The sequence below is a fragment of the Amphiura filiformis genome, chromosome 7 (assembly GCF_039555335.1).
Source record: "Amphiura filiformis chromosome 7, Afil_fr2py, whole genome shotgun sequence".
In the NCBI taxonomy this organism is placed as follows: domain Eukaryota; kingdom Metazoa; phylum Echinodermata; class Ophiuroidea; order Amphilepidida; family Amphiuridae; genus Amphiura; species Amphiura filiformis.
The window spans coordinates 27710239-27731098 of NC_092634.1; the positions used below are offsets into that span (position 1 = coordinate 27710239).

The window sequence follows — 20860 nt, forward strand, 5'->3', positions numbered from 1 at the left end:
AACAACAAATAAAAAGAGGCCTCCTCCTTTTTGCAGGCATTATTGTGCACGCTAAAATAGCTCTAAATATGGGTATTTACATCGATTCTGCGATACAAAATAAAAAGGTTCCTCCTACTCCTTTTTTTCAAAAACCTGGACGTGAAACATGTTTTTTATTTTACTTGGACGTATCAATATGGAACTACACCTTTATCTTGACAATTCATTTGCTCGCCCTATTCCTTTTAAAGGAATTTTTATTTATTGTGAACTTGACTTACTCATTCTTTCATTTCTCTTGACAATTTTTCATTTGCCCACCCTATTCCTTTTAAAGGAATTTTTATTCATACTAAACTCATTAACAACAATAAATCAAGCAGGTTTTTAAAGTAAATTATTTATAGAATGAACTTTTGCAAAACATCAAAGTGCTATTTTTCAATAATACATGTATAATGATTTAGATAATACAAATCAAGTTTTTGGCTGCTTCGACCAACAATACCTCGTGTACCCTTAAAACAGCATTCGTGCACAAGATATATATAATTGAAACTAATAAATAGGAAAGATGCTGCTTTGTGTTATTTGTTATGTCAATCATAATATTAACCAACTGAAGCGTGGGTGTAAATAGCAATTGTTTATACCAGGATATATGAGTGCGTTAACGTTAAAGCATTTGGCTTCAATTGAAGACCTGAGCGCAAGAAGACCGTAAGTCCACTTAGCCCATCAACATGTATACACTCAAATTACGTATAGTTTTTAGGGTTTTATAATGTTTAATGCATGTTCCTGGGTGAAAACATTATGAAAGGTTGTGAAAGATTTGTTTTGGTTCCTGACATGTATAAAACATTACCAATCTATGCGAAACTATACGCAACTTTAGTGTATACATGTTAAGGGGCCAAGTGGACTTACGGTCTTCTTGCGCTCAGGTCTTCAATTCAAACGGTTTACTTATTACCAAAGGCAGGGCAAGGTCTTCTGGGCAAACTATTTTGGGACACATTTGTGATGCAGCACATCAAAAGGAGGTTTGCTGGTAAAGTCAAATTTAGTTCAATATTTCTGCTTTGACAGCATTTTGCAAGATTTAAAATGACACCTCATTTGCAAAAATTAATCAAGGCATTCATATTTTATAAGTTAAAAACCATTCCAAAAATTCTTGTTATTTTCCTTATTTGTTCTGTCTATTTTAATCTATATCCTGAAAAGCACTTTGCCGCAAAGTCCTCCCTTTTTTATGTGCTACATCACATTTATACCATTAGGAATTTTCCTAAAGGTGCAATACAACATTAGAATTTGGTCAACTTGATGTATGAGAGGGGTTTCCCAAAATATAATTACCAACCAAAATCTTGCAAAAGGGGTTTACCATCTCTCAAGAAGTTACTTTAAATTGTAAACAAAGATAAATAACTTAATTAAGTTACTCAGGGCACACCACAATACTTCGTAAGGCAAAAAAGAAGGTTTGTACTGCACCTTTTTAATAAAAAATAAGCTAGGCGAAATGTGGGGTTTTAGCTTCAGATAAATTTTTGGTCGACTGATAATGAAATATTGTATGAATACACCAGTAAAAATTCTAGTTGTCAACTTTCAAAATCTGCTTTCAAATGTGAGGGGGTAATCTGAATTAACTTTCACTTGAACAATGAGGGAATGTCAAGTTCGCTGCTCGCGCTTTGCACTAAATTCTCGGCCTTTACTAAAAACAGTAGAACCTTAAAATGGTCTTAAGCTCTACTGTATGTGGGACCTTAATGGTTCTACAAAGGATAGAAAGAAGCATTTCTGACCTGACCTGGAAAGGGTTCTGGAAAAGTCAGAAAGAACCATTTTAGACCTGAAAATGGTTCTGGAAAGGCCAGAAGGGACCATGATGGTTCTTTAAATTTTCAAGAACCCTTTTCTCTTTAGCATTCTACATACAGGACAGCCAAGAACCTTTTTTCTAAGAGTGTTCGTCCTCAATATGTTTTCGAGGCCACGTATTGCGGATACTCTGCTTTTGGTAATTGACAAAGTGACCAGCATTATGCAGTCATATCTACAGCAGAATTCACCACGACCTTTGCAGGACTTAAACCCCATTACACCAAGATAAACCTCATTAAAAACAGCTCAACTATGTTAAATCAGGGATGTGTCTCATATCCCTGGTTAAATCCATAAACATATGTTTCTGATTTCCTGTGCGATATCGCAATGTGCTGTGATGAAATAGGTATTATAATTTCAGTTGGATGCACCATTACAAAGCAAACGCACATTTACAATACTGAGCATGGCCTTTGTTTACGAAATGAGAACAAAAGTCTGCATATTGTTATCCAGCCATGTTGATAGTACAACCCATGTCAAACTTGTCACATTTATTGTGATCGTATCACACAATTTAAGTAAATGAGAAACATTTCGTTTTAGACTTAACACGGTTTGGAAAAAGTTTTTCCATTTTTTAGCTCCCTATCGGGCAGTCAGAACTCCATATTTGGGTTTCTCCACAATAGCTTACTACTAGTACTAGTGGTTAAGCCAAAAGCTGTTTATTAGAGACAATACTGCTGTTTTCCTGGTTTTTATTTCAAAAATACATGATTTATACTTCACGTTTATTGTTTAGGCAAATTATACACAATTTTAATTTTTGGATCACTGAATAAGCCTTTAATACTGCTTTTACAAAGTGATATAATACTGACTATTAAAGTCCAAAACATTTATCATCATGCATCAATTCTGCCTTGATTCGTGTGCTTAAGTAATGTACCAAATGAGTTGAATAGATATGGAACCAACCCACCAACAGCTAAGGAGCAACGTGTGAAATTGCTGTGACCTTCGGCTTCGACTCGGCATCTCGCGCTATTTGCTCACTAAGTCTGTGAGGGGCACATAACGGCGGTTGAGATGTAGGAGCACACGTTGGATTTGATGGTGGATGAGACGTTGGATTAAACATTGAATCAGATGTTGGATCTTTGACCTCAATCATGATGGGGTACCCAATGCAGCCGTAGGTAACATTTGATAGCTTCACTCGTATGGATCCACCGGGAGGTATTGGACCGACAAGTACAGTTGTGTTCTGGTATTCCTCGGAGAAGGAAAGTATTTGTGAATTTGCAGTTCCATCGTTTTCTTCAGTGAAAGCTGTAACACCGGAAGATATAACAATGATCATTTTAGTAACGTTTAAAAGGTTTTGATATTAGAGACATTGCGATTTCCAAACGTAGACATCGGACGTACGTTGATCTATTCAAAACCACTCTCCTGTATCGAAGCGAGGTCACATATTTAGCTATTTTTGAAGATATTCCACGTCATTGAAAATGCACAAAATTTGTCCATTTCACAATATGTTAAAGACAGTCAAAGATAATGAACATATTGTAGCGGAACCGGCCTTCGGTATATACGGTAGCGAAGTAAGGCCTAGGATGTAGTAGGTGTACGAACCATATCGTACCTGACACTGGCAAATGAAAGACTCTCACACGCACACAGATATGAGAACCATTGGCTCAACACCTTTATTGGGCTTCGGGAGCTGATCCAAGACTGGAGTGGAATCAGGAGCGGAGAGCGGCGGTTTGGATGCTTAGAAGAGAGGAGAGCTAATTGACCAGTCATCGACCAACCATACTCACGGCTACAGACAGACTGGCCCAGAGTGCTATTGCACTCCGCTTATATAGCCCGTGAAACCACGTGACTGAAGGAGGCCCTCTATCGTCTACATCCATTTCCGCCACACACTCCCCTCCCCAAACCGATACGTCCCGGATCGTACATAGTCGGGCCAGGGCGGAAAATGGGCGGTGATTGTATTTCAGAGCTGATCAAATCACACGCAACTGAATCGTTCCGACTCAGGAAGGATTGATCACTTACGCCTACTCGGAGCGGGGATCACCAAAAGAACCAGACAACGGCATGCAAGAGCAATACGGGAGGATACGAACATGGAACGATCAACCATGATCGTGCATTACCCTCACCGGTGCTCATACATATTGCTCTCGGATTCAATCGCTGCTCCGCCGGGTCCAAAATCCGGAGTAAATGATGTTTCCGTAAAAACTATCATCTTTATATTTAAAAGATACTCTTCAACACTTTATAACATATAAAAATATGTGGGAGAATTAACTGAATTTCCCAAAATATAACCAACAAGTAATTTGGCATATCCAAAACATATTATAATCCACTTTAAACTTACTTGCGGGCTTACTTGTTGCCATGCTTTGTGACACTGAATTGTTAAACAAAGCAATTCTAAATAACTTTACAGCATGTATATTATATGCTGGTAACCTTAATGACATGAAAGTTAGAAATCCGGAGTCGGGATCCGGAGTCGCCTTTAAAAGAAACTGTATCATTACTCCGGTACAAAACATTATCACTGGTTATTAATACCAATTATCATAACATAATGTTTTACTGCCACGATTAAAATGTGTATTTAGTTTACACACAAATAATAGGAGTAACCATTTACTCCCTCACGGAGTCATCACATCAAAGAAAGAGCCGGCCAGTGAGGAGCAAGAACACAGGAGGAGTCATCATAGATCGTACATCTATGACAGGCTAACGCTCCTCGCTAGTGCACATACCACTCACCGGTAGACTCCCCCTCCGACCCGATGAATCCCCATCCGGAGCAAACAATGTATCCTATTATCATTTAAAACAATCATATCATATAAAATCAATCTGATTAGTTGTGTACACAAAATGCATGGCCATGCTCCTATAAGTACTTTACAAAATAATACAACAACATGAAACACTGTACATCTGTACATTGTAACTTCTATACAATCATGATAAGTCATGCACAGAGCAGCATGCAGTAATATGTTATCATAACATATGCTATATACATCATTTGTACATCTTTACCCTGTTTTAAACATGCTAAAATATTTTTGGTACGCATACAGGCTACACATTATAATCGCGCTGACTGACTCCGAAATTCCGGAGTTTGTTTTTGTACCAATTATTGCAATGATCAAGTGTTATTAGAACATTGTAAAATTACACAATGTTATGGATTAGAAAGGTGTAGATGGGGATGAAAAAATGTATGTAATGATATGTGGACGGATGATAAATGAGATGAATGGAATGGACAAAATGGAAATGAACAATTTAAATATATCAGCGGCACTCAATTATGACATGAATTACTGTAATACATAATTTTGGGAGCTCTAGATGCATGGTTTCAGTTCAAAGTTTTACTCAAAAGTATACTCTCTGGTGATAGTCTCTGTAATTCGCACCAGTTTTCCCCTGCGCCCTCCAACATCTGCAAGATGACTCATTGGGAGAAGTCCTGAGGCTCCGGGGGCTCCCGGTACCTCCCTTGGCTGCTCCGTAGTAGTAGTAGCTGTAGTACTAGTAGTAGTACATGGTGCCGGAGTCTTGGACTTACGCGCTCTCTTCTTTGGTGCTCCGGATTTCCGGAGCCTAAAATAATGTGAGCGCCGGAGCCTGAAATTCACTTTGTTTAATTTTTCAACCAGTTTCTTAATTGTTCGCCTTCGTATGGTTTTAGTCTGTCAAAATGAACAACTTTGGGCTTCGACTGTGGTGATTTCTGTATTCTGTATACAACATCAGACAACTTAGTTGTAACTAAGTAGGGTCCATCCCACTTGAATTGGAGCTTTGGACATCGTCCTTTCTTCCTTACTTCCTGATGTAGCCATACAAATGACTCTACTTGAATTGGCTGTGTTATGATACCTCTGTCATAGTTCCTTTTCTGTCTCTTCGCTGCTTGTTGTAGGTTTTCTCTAGCTCGGTCGTGTACAGCTCTTAAATTGTTCCGCATTGCTTGAGCATAATCTGTCTTAAACTCTTTATCTGTTTCTGCCTCGACCGGAGTTGATGCTAAATCTATCGGGAGTTCCATCTCCATTCCATACAACATAGCATGTGGTGTTTCAGAGGTTGATTCTTGCACGGAGCTTCTGTATGCCATGAGAGCGAAAGGTAAAACTTCTTCCCAATCCTGTTGGTGCTTCTGTGGATCCAACAGGACTGCAATCGTATTCAGCATAGTTCTGTTGAATCGTTCTATGAAGCCATCTGACTTGGGGTTCAGTGGAGTGGTCCGTGTTTTGTCTATTCCAAGCAATGAACATACCTCTGCCATGACTTTGCTTTCAAAGTTTCTCCCTTGGTCACTGTGAAGAATTCTCGGACATCCGTGCCGACATATCCACTCATGTGTTAACTTATTGGCACAGGTGACTGCTTCCTGATCCGGTATAGGATATGCGTCCACCCACTTGGAAAAGTAGTCTCCGACAACAAGAATGTAACGATTACCTTTCGGAGTTACGGGAAGTGGACCAAGGATATCCATGGCTATTCTCTGTCCCGGATGTCCTGCTATGTTTTGTTGTAGCTTGGCTTTTCTTCTTGTAGAAGGTGATTTCCGTTTGGCACAAATATCACATTTTCGGAGCCAAGAACGAATGTCACCGCTAATTCCAAACCAGTAGAATCTTTCGTTCAGCTTGTTCCTGGTTTTATTTACTCCCAAATGCGCTGCTGTTTTGGAATTGTGTAATTCTTCAAGCACAGTCTCTTTGTACTTCTCTGGCATAATTAACTGCCACTTTATGACTTTACCATCATTAGACTCCCATCGTCGATACAATTGACCTTCTTTCAGCTCTATTCGGTCCCATTCTAGATAATAGACCTTAGCAGCTTTTGACAATGGTGATACAACTGTATACTCCGGTTTCTTGTTTAATTCCTTGGCCGTCCAAAGCCATGACAAATCGGAATCATTGATCTGCGCATTTTTCATTTCTTCATTCGTCCATTTTGGTGCAGGACATATGGCTCTTACTTTTCTTGTCTGGTTTACTTGGCTGTCTGTTAATTCCACTGTTCCGGAGCTATTTTTACTAACGGATGCTGTTCCATGCTTCTGCGTATTTGGAACTGCTGAGCTTTCTACTTGATCTGAGTCATTACAACTGACTGAAACAGATCGCTCGGTAGCACTTACTTGATCCGTGTGTTCACTTATATTCCTCGGAGCAGCTTTACTGGATGTCTGTTTCTTTGGTACTATCCTCGGACTTGCTCCGGAATGGCTCCCATTGCTTGTCTTAGTCGAGTCATGATCACCGTATTGCTGCGGGTGATGGTTGTCCTCTTGTCGTGCTTCTCCGGAGTTCGGAGCGTTATTTTGCTCCGGGGGAAATTGGCAAGATTTATCCGACATTGTAATGTCTCTCTTTGGCTCCGGCTCCTCCTCTATTGGAGTAGTGGTTTCGCTCTCGGAGTCGCTCCTATTACATTGAGAGCAAGGTTTTCTGGATAGAGAATCAGCGTTTTGGTGGCTCTTCCCGGCGCGATGTATGATTTCATAGTCGTATTCTCCAAGTATCTGTAGCCACCTAGCCACTTGACCCTCCGGATTTCGAAAGTTGATAAGCCAACGGAGTGATCCGTGGTCAGTGCGGATCGTAAAGTGTCTGCCATATAAGTACGGTCTGAAGTACCGAACAAAGAAGACTACTGCCAGTAGCTCTCTTCGTGTGACGCAGTAATTCCTTTGAGCTCTCGTGAGCGTTCTGCTGGCATAAGCAATAACTTTTTCCTGACCGTTCTGTTCTTGGGAGAGCACAGCTCCTATCCCGTATGCACTGGCATCCGTGTCAAGAGTGAATTGGCCGGAGTATGTAGGATATGCTAAAACAGGGCTTGTTGTTAAACACTGCTTCAATGCAAGGAAAGCCTCTTCGCAGCTATTTGTCCAATTGAATGCGATGTTCTTCTGTGTCAAGCGGTTTAGTGGTCTGGCAATATCACAGAAGCTCTTCACATACCTTCTGTAGTAAGATGCTAAGCCGAGGAAGGCACGCACATCTTTGAGGCATTTCGGAGTTTCCCATTCCTGGATAACTCGGATCTTCTCCGGATCTGTAGCAATACCATCTCTTGACACGACGTGTCCAAGGTACAGCACACTCTTCTGGAATAACACACATTTCTTAGGCTTTAGTTTCAGATTAGCTTGTCTGAGTTTTTGAAAAACTCTCATCAATCTGTTCAACTCTTCTTCTATGGTCTTGCCGAACACTATCACATCGTCTAAGTAGATCAGAAGACTTTCCCATTGAAGTCCTGCCATTATGTTTTCCATGAGCCTTTCAAAAGTCGATGGAGCATTACATAACCCGAAGGGCATAACTGTCCATTGGTAAAGTCCTCCCCGCACTACAAATGCTGATTTTTCCTTAGCTTCTTGATCTAACTCCACTTGCCAATATCCGGAGGCGAGGTCTAGTGTTGAAAACCACTGTGCTCCGGATAATGATTCCAATGTTTCTTCAATCCGGGGAATCGGATAAGAGTCTTTAACAGTTACCTCATTAAGCAATTTATAATCGGAGCAGAATCTCCGGGAGCCATCTTTCTTTGTGACTAAGACAATCGGAGAGGCCCAGGGGCTCTCCGATGGCTCAATAATCCCTCTCTTCAACATGTCTTTGACTTGCTTGTCAGCTTCTGTTTGCATAGCGGGTGCGAGTCGTCTCGGTTTTTGTCGGATTGGTGGAGCATTACCAGTGTTTATCCGATGTTTGACAATGCCGGTTCTCCCAAGATCACCATCTCCGGTTGAAAATACATCTTGATATTCCGACAGCAAATCCGCAACTCCTGCGTGGTACTCTTTTGGTAACTCCTGTACGCTCGCTTCATACAACGTCTGCAGGTGCTCTGGTACATTCTTCTCCGACTTTTGTTTATTTATTTCTTGATCTATCTTGTTCACAGTCTCCCAACCTACTACAGGGCTTACTGTTCCAATTGCTGTATTCTTCTTTACTGTTAGGTTTGACAGAGTTGGATTGAATACTCTGACGGGTATGTAATCAGGTTTTGTTGTATCTAGGTCTACAACCACTCTTGCTACCACAGCTCCGGCTTCTTTAAGTTTACTGCTCCCCGGTTCTAGGATTCCGAGTCCTTCGATTCCCGGAGTCTTATTAATTTTTCCAGGTATGAGCATCTCATGCCCCGGAGGGTGTTATGTTCTGACGGAGGGTGACTTTGGCACAAAATGTGCGTGTACTCGATGTCTTAACGTTGCATTGCACAACCTTGTCTCCGAATCTCAACTGCTCCTTATATGGATCAATGGTGCATTTTGACATATACATGAAATCCATACCCAACATAGCGTCGTTTGTTATTTCGGCCACTACTACTGGCGTGAACATAGAAACGGGTCCAATGTGGACGTTTATTGATGCCCATCCTATAGACTTTAGAGGACTTCCATCTGCTTGTTCTGCTGCCTCTTTCATGGGAAAAAGAGCAGGCCTTGAGTCAACTGGAATACTGTTATACATCTGGACGGAAATAATAGTGTCTGTAGTCCCCGTGTCCACCAAGTATTCTACTGAGCAGTTGGCTATGTGTCCTTCTACAACTAGAGAGCGACCACGTTCTACATTTTCAGATGTTGGGTTTATTGACGGTTTCTGGTGATTTGTAGTCGCATTTCTGTTTACTGTTGGTTTTCCGGAGCCCACGCTACCGATTTCGACCCTTCCGGGGCTCCTACGTTGGGCCGAAAATCGTTTCCCGGATGATTCCATCCTCCTCTCGAGCTGCGAAACGTTTGAGGACAGCTTGCTTTGTAATGATCCAATGCTCCACACCTGTAGCAACCTCTTCCTCTGCCTGGGTCTTGTCTACCACTTCCTCGTCGCCTTCCGCTCACTCTGCCGTAGTTAGGAGCTTGTGGGGCTTCTGCCGCTTGTCCTTTCTCAGTAAACTCCGACTGTTTGCTCGACTCCGATTTCGACGCCTTCTCAGCCACGGTCTTCAACAACCCAATGACTTCCCTCAACTGATCCTCTAATACTCTATCGCTCTGCTCTACACTTTTCACAAACTTCGTAGGTTGTTTTGCTTTTCGGTTGTCAAAAACGCTTCTGTCTCTAATGCAGTCTGTAATGCTGCTTCCATAGATGTAGGGCGGGAGAGGTGCACCGCTGATCGTATCTCCCTATCTCGCATGTTACCCATGAAGTGGTCTCGTGCTATCCGGTTCCTGGCTTCTTCTGCCATGCCGACGTAAGCATTATCTGTTAGTTTTCTAACAGCTTGTGCAAAATCTTGCAGACTTTCTTGTTGCTGTTGTTGGCGACCACGAAGCTGTGCCAAGTATAGTTCTGCTTGGCCGGAGAATGTGGTTTCTAAGCGCTTTACCAACTCCTGATAAGTAATTGTTCTCCACTCATCCTGCTGTCGAATTACACCTCTGGCTCGACCACGAAGGCTCATAAATAATTGCTGTGCCTTTTGGCTGTCAGTCCATCCGTTCCAAGTGGCGACAGACTCAAATTGGCTAAGGTATTCCTGTAGAGGCACGTCTCCTTTGAATGCTTCGGGCGTAATTTGTTTCTGCTTAGGCCGCTCCATTCGGCTCCGGAATTTATCCATTCCTTTTATGCCATCTTCTCGCCTTAACCTCCATGGTCCGCTGCTGTGATGTGGCTCCTCTTCTTCGGAGTCGACAGATTCTGTATCCGACATTTCTTCTTTGACTCTTTTGTTGTTGCCTTTATGTCGTTCTATCTTGACATTACCCGGGGTCATATCACCTCCATCCTTCCTTCGGACCTCTGCGCTGACTACTTGATGTGATGTCGGAGCCCGTTTCTTATATTTCTTATGACTGGCGGATGGTACCTGACCCGTTAGCATTTGACGGAGCTCACTACTTTCTTGTTTCAAATTCTCCAACTCCAACTTCATTTGTTCTATCCCCGCGTCCTGATGGTCTCCGACTTGGGATCTTTGTCCATAATTAACACTTGCCGATGCATATGGAACCGCTGGAGTTTCATAACTTCGCGTCAGCTGCTCTTCTTTCATAGATTTGTTGATCTGCATCGGCTCCCGGATAAACACGTCTGGGTCTGATGCCGTTGCTCTTCTGAATCCCGGTGGCGTTTCAAATTCATGAACCATTCTTGATTCCATCATAACGCTCACATCTTCCATCGGGCTACACGACGCATCTTTCTGTGTCCTTTCATGTCTTTTGTGACTCGGTTTGTCCAACTGTCCTTGGTTGCGTTTGTCTGGCATATTGTTCAGGAGAATCGTTTGCATCTCCTGAAATTGGCGTTGCTCCCGCTCTTCTCCCGGAGTTGATGCTCTTGCATACTCCACGTGGTCAGCCTCATATGAGCCACGAGCTGCAACATGCCTTTCCCCTCCGGAGACATTGACAGTCTCCCTGTACTGCTGCTGGGGATTTCTTTCAGCAGGAGACACTGTTTCTGAGCAGAACTCTGGCGGTGGCTCAATCCTTGGTTGGCTTAAATCACTTGCTTTTTGTTTCTCAGCTAGTTTTGTCCGTAAGCGTTTGATTTCATCAACGAATATCTGCCTCTCGTCTTCACCATTCACTCTCAGTAAGTCGATCTCCTCTTGTAAATCCAAACTCCTTTTCGCTGCTTCCTTTGCTTGTAACTCCAACTGCTTATCACGCTCCCGGAGTCGTTCGATTTCCTCTTCTTGCACCTGGCTGTGGAAATCATCCATCCAATCTTGATCATCGTCGAAGTTGGACGCCATTCTCCCTGCTCGTCCTGCAATCCTTGAGATGTTGATACTAGTCCAATGTCACAAAAATCCCACCGCTGCCACCAAATGTAGCGGAACCGGCCTTCGGTATATACGGTAGCGAAGTAAGGCCTAGGATGTAGTAGGTGTACGAACCATATCGTACCTGACACTGGCAAATGAAAGACTCTCACACGCACACAGATATGAGAACCATTGGCTCAACACCTTTATTGGGCTTCGGGAGCTGATCCAAGACTGGAGTGGAATCAGGAGCGGAGAGCGGCGGTTTGGATGCTTAGAAGAGAGGGAGAGCTAATTGACCAGTCATCGACCAACCATACTCACGGCTACAGACAGACTGGCCCAGAGTGCTATTGCACTCCGCTTATATAGCCCGTGAAACCACGTGACTGAAGGAGGCCCTCTATCGTCTACATCCATTTCCGCCACAATATGAAGGAATCTCCAATTATTAGTATGATCCTTTTTGTTTGTAACAAATCATTATAATAACGGTACAGCGATGTGTTAAAAATGGACTTAATTTAAACGCAATATTCACACGCAGAGATTGCCCATTGAAATGTGTGTGATACTTTGCGTTAAAAAGAATGACAATGCGATTTCCCATTTTGGATTCCAACGTAGAATAAAAACACAGATGCTACGTTGAAATATGCTGATTTTACCTCATGTCTAAGTCCATGCAACGCGCCCAATTTTCAGGACGAAAAAGTCTCATTTTGAAAGTAAAGTCATGATGTATGTATGAAGTGATCTTTAATCTACCAAAATATATGTTTTTGGGCAACTATAATATTTGGGGAGCACAAAAAACAATTAGGTTTAATCAGCATGTAGGTCAAAATTTTAATCAAAATCAAAAGCGGTCTGTTTGAATATAGGCAGAGACTCAGCTCACTGTTATTTTTTCAATCACTATGTCCTCTATCGACCTAGGTTAGAAGCTGTTAGATTAGATCAAATATTATAGTCTTTGTTCTAGCTGTTTTGTTCTCCTTCGTGACGAAGGAGCACAATCCAGTCTGGAACCGAGACTAACAATATTTAACACCGTATTAACGTACGTAAAAACGTACGCGAAAACGTACGTTCCACGTGCTGCGTTTGGAAAATCGCAATGTCTCTAAAGTATACAGAGACCGAATCCTAGAGGTGAACAATAATAGTAACAAATTTGAGACTAGTTACTACCTTGTGATGTTTTGGTGGTGTTTTGACTATGATGTCATCTGTATAACTACCTTATTCTTGTTGTTCTTTCTGATTTCTATAGAATGTATATGATTTTAGAGTTGCTAAATGAGAGGTGTCATAGATATTTTATAGTCTACATACCCGTCTGTTGTAAACAACAATGGTAACCAATTTCAGACTACTTACTACATACTGCCAAAAATCATTTTATCGTTTATTGTTTGTATTGCTGTAGATCATATTGGTAGCCTAGAGTCAGAACAATCTATGTCCATTTGTTTTCTCAGTTACATGTTACTTATTTCGGTAACAAATGGACGGTCAATTCTGCCCTCCATAAGAAAATTTAAGTGACTTTGGGGTATATGCATGGTCACTTGCGTCTAACTGTTCAAGTGCATATACCCGAAAGTCACTTGCATTTATTACGGCTACAATTGAGAAAACAAATGGCTCTAAGCTACAGATATGATCTACAGCAACAAGACGAACATTGTTATTTGACTGTGTTGATGCTGCGCAAATGTTCCATATTGATACCCCTACTAATAATGGTAACATGTATGAGACTGCTTGTTACCTGATGATGTCCTGGAGGGTCCAAACATTTGAAAGATGTTCATGGTATGCTTTTATCATCGAGGTAGAAATGGATAAAGCGCCCTGCTCCCAGAAAAAGATGAGTCGTCTGCTCAATATTGCTTGTTGCGGTTCGCAATAAATCAAACCCTGAATTTCCCGCTATGAAATAATACACCGTTCTAAAAGCAGCACAAATCTTACCAAATTAGCCAAGGTATCTACTTTTTTGTGTATAGATACACGAAGTTGAACAAATCATGTATTTAAACGCATTAAATTTCACAATGTACCATTGTTTTATCAAAAAACTGCAGAATAACAAAGGCAAGCACGTCTGAATCTGGTATTTCATCAGTGTTGCCACGGTAACAACTCTACCTCCTTTTCGAAATTTCGCCTTCCGTCGCCGATGCAGTAGCGCCGCATGGCAACGGGCGAATAAACTAGATTTAGAAGCATGCTTGCCTTTGTTATTCAGCATTTTTAGATAAAATAATGGTACACAGTAAAGTTGAAAATGCTAAAACATGTAATTTATTTAATTTTTTTAATCCATACATGCTGGAGTAAATTCAGTTCCCATTTTAGTTGATGCTGAATTTGTTAGGTCCCTTTCAGTTCGTAATGGCTAGCTCAGTGTGTGATTGTCAATGAAACGGCAACGTACCAGCTCGAGCTCAGCGATCTATGTCTTCTATTTCATTGGCTTTTATTTAATAAAGTATTAGCCTTTTTAGGTTTTGTAGAAACGGGCGATACATTAAGTATATTTTAAAAGTTTACAACCCCGCAACAAACACATTAAAAATACTTACTAATATTCACGGGATCTGGTCCTATTTTTTCTACGGGAATTTCCGCATGTGTTGAGTTGATATAGGTAATGCTATATTCAGGTACGTTTGTCTGCCTGCGTTTTCTGCTCGTACCCATCGTACACTGTTTTCCTGCCGGACCAAATTTGAATCGTACTGGAAGTATGGTAAAAACATTCACAGAACTTTATCAAGGGTTCAATGTCTGTGGACCTAATAGACATTTTTTCCCATTCTAGCAATAAAATTACTTTTTTTGTATAATGGCAGAAAAACATTAATATTTTAATCACAGTTTCAAATACTCCCGTTTTAATGTTTGGGGATAAGTCAATAGAACTGGCATAAAAAACTTAAATTTCCACGTTTCCAATTGTTGGCAATATCAAAATGTTTATAAAAAGAAAAGTCTTGTTTTTGTCAAAAATAAAACATATTTGACCACGCATTTTAAATAAACAAACATGGTTTAATTAACTAGAAGTTTATGTTCTATTACTGTTCCAAAAGGCAGCATTCTTCATACATTAATTCCCGAGAAAATATAAAATATACAACAACACCTTATTTCAGCCTCTTATTAGAGTCATGCGGTAGCATGACCAGCAAGTTTTAAAAAACGACTGAAAAAGAAGAATAAACAGATGCACCGCGGGACTATATTTACACGAAACCAAACGCTATTGTTCTGTGATATTTTTCGCTGGGTAAAAAATATATCTAAAACCATGCTAAATCTTATTTACTGTCCAAAGTGTAATATTTTAGTAACTCATTAATTCAAAAAGTTACACCAATCTTAGAGTCAATCCGATTGTTTGATAATAAACAAACATTCTTGCTTCATTTCACGCGGTATTTCATAGCCAAAATTAGTGGCAAATCATAGCTAATCATATCCAAAATCTTTCGTCACTGCTACAGCCATACATGGCTGTCACTGGCGCACTACTTTTTGAGATTCACTTTCAAATATACCATAGCATTTTCCTAGATACCCTACATACAAATTCTGGATCCCATTCGCCAAAACAATCAAGTTTTTCACAATTCTTTTATTCTTTCCGGACCACAGCATACATTCGTATTAATAAATACTCCACTTTCACACGTCATTTATCGGGACGTCCCCGTGGCGAAGCGGTTAAGGCCATGGACTTCTAATCCATTTATGAATTTTTGCTCAAGTTCGAAACTTCCCACCACTTTTTTTTAACCGTTTAATCATTTTATTGTCATAAATCAAGAATAACACCATTTCGAACATCCATTGCTATTGTGATATTATATATTTTTTTCATCAAACAAACATGTTTGATTTTTAAGCCTAGGCCTAGGGCCTACTTCCACCATCCAAATGCTTTCACCATGCCTGACTATCATGACATCTTCGTCATTTAAAACACATTTATCAGATGCTCTGTTCACAGCTCAGTCTGAAATTATATTTGGAATAAATATTATAAACAAGATTTTAAGTTAAGATCGCCAACAACTGCCGCTGAATATTGATATCCAACTAGATTTCCCCACAGGGCTATAAAGAACCACAAACCGCGAATTTGGATATCCAACTAGATTGCCCCACAGGGCCATACAAAGAATCACACACCACGGAATATGGATATCCAACAAGCTTAAACTATAAATTAGCTCCCGATAGAGGACAGGGCTTGATAAGGGAAATTAAAATCACACACCGCGAAAGATCGCCGACAACCGCCGCTTAATAGGGATATCCAACCGCGAAATTTGGATATCCAACTAGATTGCCCGCAGGCCTATCGATTATAAAGAACCACAAACCGCGAAATATGGATGTCCAACAAATTAAGACCACAAACCGCGAAAGATCGCCAACAACTGCCGCTCAATATTGATATCCAACTATATTGCCCCGCAGGGCTATAAAGAACCACAAACCGCGAAATTTGGATATGCAACTAGATTGTCCCACAGGGCTACAAAGAACCACAAACCACGAAATATGGATATCTAACAAGCTTAAACTATAAATTAGCTCCCGATAGAGGGCAGGGCTTGATGAAAACCGCCGCTTAATAGGAATATCCAACTAGGTTGCCCCGAAGGGCTACAAAGAACCACAAACCGCGAAATTCGGATAGCCAAGTAGATTGCCCCGCAGGGCTACAAAGAACCACAAAATTAAAACACGATTATCATGCCTAGTCGGGGCATTTAGTATAGGCTTAAATATATGCGCATTTACCAGTTCCGACTTGAAGTAGGCCTAAATCGGACTTACTCTCTGTGTCTCTCTGGCATTGTCAACATTGGGTGTGTGTTGTTCATATTTATATTTTCTTTACATATTTACGTTGCCTTGAATTTTAATTAAAGTATACTAGTATTAAAATGTATATTGATCATTGTATACGCCTCTTAACATTACAGTCACGCGTGACGAGCAAGTTTTAAAAATAAACGACTGATAAAGTTTTGTTTAATTAGGGCCTATTTATTGTCATGAATCAAGAATAGCAACTTCAAACATCTATTTTTCGTTTTATAGAGCACTTCGTAAGCTGATGACTTTCCAAGCTTGGAGCTGCTTGGCTACATTCATAAAAAGAAAAGAAATCTACCAAAAAACGTTGACAACGTAAAGAAATCAGCAAGTTTAAAAAAACCCACCTCGGCCCACTTTTTGAAACTTGGACCCATTTTGAACACCAACAGCAGATCAGTGTTTTTATTTTATTTCAACTGAATACAGCGTTTCCAACAAGATTACAAGCCTACTTGTTATTCGTTTAATTCAATCATTATTATAAATAATAGGATATTGGCTTACCATGCAAGAACAAGATAATAACCTTTCAGGTCGTTCCAGAAAGCTTACAAATTAATATCGCATCTGCACATTAAAGATACATAACACTTCTGGATATGTTTAAAATTTATATAAATATGTTTAAATCAGTACCTTTTACAAAGTTTCAAAGTTTCAAAGAGTGAGCCGAGGTGGGTTTTTTAAACTTGCTGATTTCTTTACGTTGTCAACGTTTTTTGGTAGATTTCCTTAACAAAAACGACTCAATTTTAGCCAGTGACTCTAGACCATTGATTTTATGCTAATGATGTTACGTAATCATGTGTGTGATATAATTTACGTCTTGTTTGAAAGACTAAGGTACTGTGTTTATGTGATCATTGAGAAATGCTATGAAAGCAATCCATATATGACGTCACAAGTCAATTCTTATTACATACTGACCGACCCTCATATAACCTGCCATTTCGTCATTTTCTCGGTCCTATGCGTCATGGCTGAACTTTTATGACTCTGTTGATGGTATTCTAACAGCTTCTGGCTTGAGCATGATGGTGAGCTACGACGAGAGAAAGATCTGTTGACTGTTTAATTCCATCTTCTTTAATAAAGCTTCTGTCTACCTGTCCTTGCATAATTATCTTTTCAATGTTGTCACCGTCTTTTCTAGAAATGTGGCCAAAATACTGCAATTTGAAGCGTTTTATTTTTTTGGCACAGGTTAGCATGCTGTCCAATTTGGTTTCTAACAAATTCATTGGTCTTATGTTCTTTCCACGATATTTTCAGCATCTTCCGCCAACATCACATTTCAAAGGCCATGATCTTCTTCGTATCTGACATTCCAACAAACCACGTTTCACAGCCATTAAAAGCCATCGGGAACACAATATCATGCATAATGTGAATCTTGATAGCTTTAGAAATGCATATTTCTTTTCCCTTTCCATATATCTGTCAAAACAATTGCGGATATTCTTACCATGGCTAGACATCTTCTGAACTGCCCACTGCGTTGTCTATGAGTGATCCCAGAAAGATGAAAATATTAAATTGTTCCACAACTTCTCCACCCATCTTCACTGCTTGATTTGCATCTCTACATCTACAGATCATTGTCTTTTTACATTGAGATGTAGCCCGCATTCCTCACTGCATATTTTTACTCTATCTATGAGGGCCTGAAGCTCATATGATAAGGGTAGTTTCGTCAGCGTATCTGAGGTTGTTAATCTTTCTGACTGATTCCTGATGTTACAACGTAAAATGCTCTCTTCATGGTGTATTTCGCATAGGTTGCAAATAGTGAACCACTGACTGTCTTTGTTCTAACGGTGACTTCTTGCTTGTGATATAATGAGCGAATCAGATCAGTCACATGCTCAGAGAAGTCCATTTCTCTCATTATTCTTCAAATCTGCCTATGCCGCACACAATCAAATGCCTTCGAGTAGTCGGTGAAACAAAGGTATAATTGGATGTTGGAATTCACTCTTTTTCTCCATGAGATTACTCAAGTTACCGATTTGGTTTCTTGTACCTCTCAGTCTTCTAAGACCAGCCTGCCCTGGTGTTAACTCATTCTCAAGATGATTTCTAATTATCTCAGCAATGATATGGAGGAGGAATGTACTAGCATATGAAATTAAGGCGATGGTGCGGTTGTTAGCACATTCCCTTGTGTCACCATTTTTGGTAAAGGTAGGAATACCCCGTTTTTCCAGGCATGTGGCCATTCTTTTCTGTTCTATATCTTTGTTACATATTCTGTTAATTATTGCCTTCCTCTTCACTCTCTGTCAACAGTTCAGCCTGGATGATGTCAATTCCTGGTGATTTACCCTTTTAAGCCTCTTCATTGATAGACAGATAGATAGATAGATAGATATATATATAGATATATAGATAGATAAATAGATAGATAGATAGATAGATAGATAGATAGATAGATAGATAGATAGATAGATAGATAGATCCCCATCTTCTTCCTCTGCCTGAGCTTGTCTTCTTGCATTGTTTCCATCTTCCATCTTAATTTAGTTTCTGCGTCCTCCGTGTGAATGTTTCTATTTTCATACTTCAGTATGTTGAGTCATGAAACAGGTTTGGAAGTCAATGATTTGATCATTTTTTACATATATCTTTGGTATTGCCTGATAGTTTTCCAATTCAGCACATTTCTTTGTGATGAAAGAAGTTTTATCTTTTCTAATTTGTTGCTGGATTTTCCTGTTAAACTCACGATACTCTCCACATTGACCTTTGCTCTTCAAACCTTTTGCTTTAATATTTCTTCTTTGTTCAACAAAATTGAAGACCTCTTCTGAGAGCAAAGGTTTTTCTTGCTCTTATGTCTAGGAAGAGTACCTTGAGCTGTTTTTGTCACTGCTTTTTTATGTTTTGCCACGGTTCTCCTGGAGTAGATTCTTTGGAATCAGTCTCCAATAGACTCTGGAATAATTGATTCTTAACTTCCACTCTGTATTAGTCATAGATCTTGCTTAAATCAAATCTGGCTGGTTTTCGCTGTCGCTTGATCCTCCTTAGTTTCATTCGCATGGTAGGTATCAGAAGTTGGTGATCAGATCCGCAGTACGCTCCTGGGAGGATCTTGGCAGATATGAAAACGATATGAAAATATAGTCTGAAAACATCAGGACCTTTTAGGTTATGTCCAGAGAGTTTAGGCAGCTGCAGACCTCCTCTAGCAAAGAGACCTCCATCACTTCTTGTTGATGTAGATTGTCTGGAAGAGGATCTAACTTATACATCATCTATGTGTATATAACACGTTTATAACGTTTTAAAACATCGTTTTATCTCAAATTGGTTATTAGTATATTATATTGCGCTTTTTATATACGGCAGATTTTTGGATCGACATCCTGTTTGTTATTGATTTTCCATTTTCATCATCGTTACTTACTAATCACAATTTTGAAGCAAAATGAGCACGGAGGACCTGCTGCAGTTGCCACGTCACTATACGAAACACCAGATTGGTATCTACCACTAGGTGGGCAATGTGATGTGAACGATGACGATGGTATGTAATTGCGCGTGTTTGCCAACACACATCTTTGGATTTCGTCACTCTGAAATATAAATTGGTGTTGAAATGATTTCGTTTGTTGTATAACATTCAACTGAACTGTTTGTAAGCGGGGTTATTTCGCAACCAACCTACTTGTAGGTGGGTGTTAGCATAGTGGCGTCGCGTAATTAATCGTATCAATGTAGGGCACCAACCATGCCCCCGTGCCCCTATGACCCCAGCAAACACAAAACTGTTTTTAAAACCTTTTAAACATGTTATATTTTGGGTTTTGGTTTAGATAATAACGTTTTAATAACATTAAATGTGGAGTACTATAAATAAATGTCATGGAATCGTTTGAAAAGTTTTGTATAAAAACACACTACAACAATATTTCAAAAATGTTTTCAAAATGTTATTGTAAAATATTTTTGCAAACATTTTTGCCAAATATTTTGTCAACACTTAAAGAACCATTCAGTGACTCCACCGCAAGTGTAAAAAATAAAATGGTTTATAGATTGCTGTGATGGATAAATCATTCACATTGTCATTTGGTATTTTTGAAATGACAAATTTGGCAAAAAACGAAGAAAACAGCAGTACAGACGAAGTTGAAGCAACATTCAAATACATGTAGCTAATTTAGATATTGTCAGTATCTAAATTACAAATTCGTGTAAAATGTCTTATTTCGTCATAAATACACGGCTTTCGGCTGAACCACTCCGCAGGCTATGTTAGCACATCATGACAATTATAAAGGTA

General features: G+C 39.8%; 1 protein-coding gene across 1 annotated transcript in view; it reads right to left on the minus strand.

Annotated features, from left to right (window-relative positions):
- LOC140156963 (uncharacterized) overlaps positions 1-20860 on the minus strand; it is a 164299-nt gene continuing 143439 nt past the window's right edge. The window contains exons 3-5 of the mRNA XM_072180010.1: positions 19982-20150; positions 14262-14417; positions 1-3159 (exon numbers count right to left, since the gene is read on the minus strand). Coding sequence (XP_072036111.1) covers positions 2816-3159; positions 14262-14417; positions 19982-20150 — 669 coding nt within the window. The 3' untranslated portion in view covers positions 1-2815. The remainder of the gene's footprint in view (positions 3160-14261; positions 14418-19981; positions 20151-20860) is intronic.